Raw genomic sequence first — 2,392 nt, forward strand, 5'->3', positions numbered from 1 at the left:
CTTGGTTTTTTGGAATGTTGGATTAGTCTAGTCATGGAATGTGTTTCCACAGTTAGATTTTTTGTTTTAGTAATGGGTCTTGTTTTGGTTATTTTCCTAATGAAAGGGGTCTTCAACAAGGGGATCCCTTGTCCCCTTATTTATTTACCTTAGTCACGGAGGCTTTTTTGTTTTTAATTTTTTCAAGAGAAAGTGGATTCTGAAAGTAATCTAATTCCAACAGTTCATAGAATACAGGGAATTTGTCACTTAATTTTTGCAGATGATCACCTTTTATTTTCCAGGAATGTGGATTCTTTGTTATCATGTATACACGAAGTTTTAATATTTTAAAATAGGACCCAAAAAGAATTTAACACCTATGGCTGGGTTCATAGTTTAACCTTCAAAATTCCGATTCACTGGAATTGGAAATAATACTTAATTATTTATAAATAAAAACTAAAGGTTACTTATCGTTTTGTTCTCCACATAACTTGATCCAGTTTCTAACCCAACTTGAAGCATTTTTCATCCTGACTTGATTGAGTTGTTTAGTTGACTCTAAAATTTTCCAAGTTGACTCGGCTATTGGTTTCCATCAAGTTTTGGACTCAACTCACCTCCGAATCCATTTGAGTCGACTCAACTTATTTTAAAAGAGTGGTTGAGTTCAAGTCCATACTGAAAATAGCTCACAGTACTCTTTTTAAAATAGTCATAAATACAAAACTATAGCCACCATTTAGTAATTTGTCTTCTTACGGACACTCAAACAGTAACAAATTCCAATTACTATGAAAACTAAACTAATAATGCATAGAGTCATGACCTCCTTTTCCTTGTTCTTCTTCATGGTCTTCATCTTCTTCGTATTCAAATAACTCGGCAACGTGTGATGCGTGACCAGCTCCAAAAGCACAGATATGGTCCTTAAGAGACCTCTTGTGCTTAAAATCAGACCCACAGACACAAAACCAGAGCTTCCCGCAGTTCTTTTCATGGGTACGCCAGTCTCCCCTTACCGCGAAAGCCTTCCCACATTTATGACATCCAAATGGCTTGGCTCCATGCTTCCTCTTGTAATGTGTCTGAAGTGTTCTGAAGTCCTTCAATGGCTTAGACCTTGGATGATCAATGTTGTTCTTACAACCTTGAGCACAGCAATAGCAAGGCAATCTTAACATTGGTGAAACTGGTGTCGTCCCCCTTAGAGACTCTGGACCCTTTCGATACTGTGAGCCGTGTCCCCACATATGCATCTAGAAAAATTAAAAGTAAAATAAAATGTAACCATTAATTAATTAATTAATTAATTAACAAAAACTTCTACTTTTTGAACTTCTTTCAACTACACCTGCATGTTGTTGTAGCGATTAAAAGTCTTGCTACACACAGTGCAAGAGAATTGAGTCGGACCGACGAGGATTTGAGAAGGAGAAGGAATCCAGTACTGCCCGTTGAATGAGACACCATTGTTAGTGGTATTACTTGTGCTTGATCTTGCAAGTGGGGGTCCAATATGAAGAGCTACAGTAATACTTTCCTCATTACTAGGGTTTTTGGAATTCTCATTTCGATTCCAAGTCCGAAACCCGAGATGGGTTTTGAAAGTTTGTTGACCAGGAGGGGAAAGAGTGAGAAGTATGGATTCTTCATCATCTTCATCATCTAAACAAGCGCTTTCACTTGAAGAGAAATCGTTAAGGGAAGGAGTGTGCATGGTGACAATAACAGTAGCTAAGATCTAGGAGAGAAGGAGGGGAGGGTGAGGGGTATTCAGATTTTGGATGAAAAGTTAAGTGTGAGTAAAGATAGTAAGGCAGCAAATAAATAAGAGTGTGGATCGTACGCACCCAGAGTGGAGGTAAGTAGAAACCCACCCTACTCCCACACCTGAAACGTTGCCACGTAAGTTTCAATTCAAAGAATTTGTTGAATTTTTGTTTACGAGGCAAATGTTTAGGTAGGGTTTCAATCCTACACCATGGGTGCATACGATCCATTCTCAATAAATAAATTCATGATGGGGGTTTTTGGATTTTTGTTAAGCCTGATGGTTTTAAGCCTTAGGAATTTTATTAGGGTTTTGAACTAGAAAACAGATACTGTACTCCCGGCAGTGGGTTCCTACCTTTGCAACATTCTTTCAGGCTTACCATTAATGAGGTTTTGGCACACATTTTTTTAGAGCTGCTTTTGGCACTTCACCTATTACTTATCACACCCCAATTTTTTAAAGTATCTATTAAACCTTAATTAAAGATTAAGAGTCATGATAATATGACGCCCTCCTTTGCATATGTCCCCTACGCTCCCCATCACAGAACTGTAGATCATTTTCCTCGGGATACACAAGAAAAGGATTTATGATTTTATGTATCCCGAGACAAATGATCTAGGATTTTTTGAT

At 37.8% G+C, this 2,392-nt stretch overlaps 1 protein-coding gene across 1 annotated transcript; it reads right to left on the bottom strand.

Moving 5' to 3' along the window:
* Nucleotides 1-671: 671 nt before the first annotated feature.
* Nucleotides 672-1,763, bottom strand: LOC147381162 (zinc finger protein WIP6-like). Its single transcript, XM_086430771.1, has 2 exons — nt 1,337-1,763; nt 672-1,241 (listed from the first exon to the last, which is right to left on the bottom strand). Exons 1-2 carry the CDS (start codon nt 1,700-1,702, stop codon nt 789-791), a joined length of 819 nt encoding a protein of 272 aa, XP_086286897.1. The 5' UTR covers nt 1,703-1,763; the 3' UTR covers nt 672-788.
* Between the last annotated feature and the right edge of the window lie 629 nt (nt 1,764-2,392).

This window comes from Akebia trifoliata, unplaced genomic scaffold (genome assembly GCF_017979445.1).
Source record: "Akebia trifoliata isolate Shusen 1 unplaced genomic scaffold, ASM1797944v1 Contig00687, whole genome shotgun sequence".
In the NCBI taxonomy this organism is placed as follows: Eukaryota; Viridiplantae; Streptophyta; class Magnoliopsida; order Ranunculales; family Lardizabalaceae; genus Akebia; species Akebia trifoliata.

Excerpts from the sequence above, each read along its gene's own strand:
- LOC147381162 (XM_086430771.1), bottom strand. The coding sequence starts at position 1,702 with ATGCACACTCCTTCCCTTAACGATTTCTCTTCAAGTGAAAGCGCTTGT. Across the intron at positions 1,242-1,336 it reads ATCGCTACAACAACATGCAG|ATGCATATGTGGGGACACGG; the intron begins GTGTAGTTGAAA and ends TAATTTTTCTAG.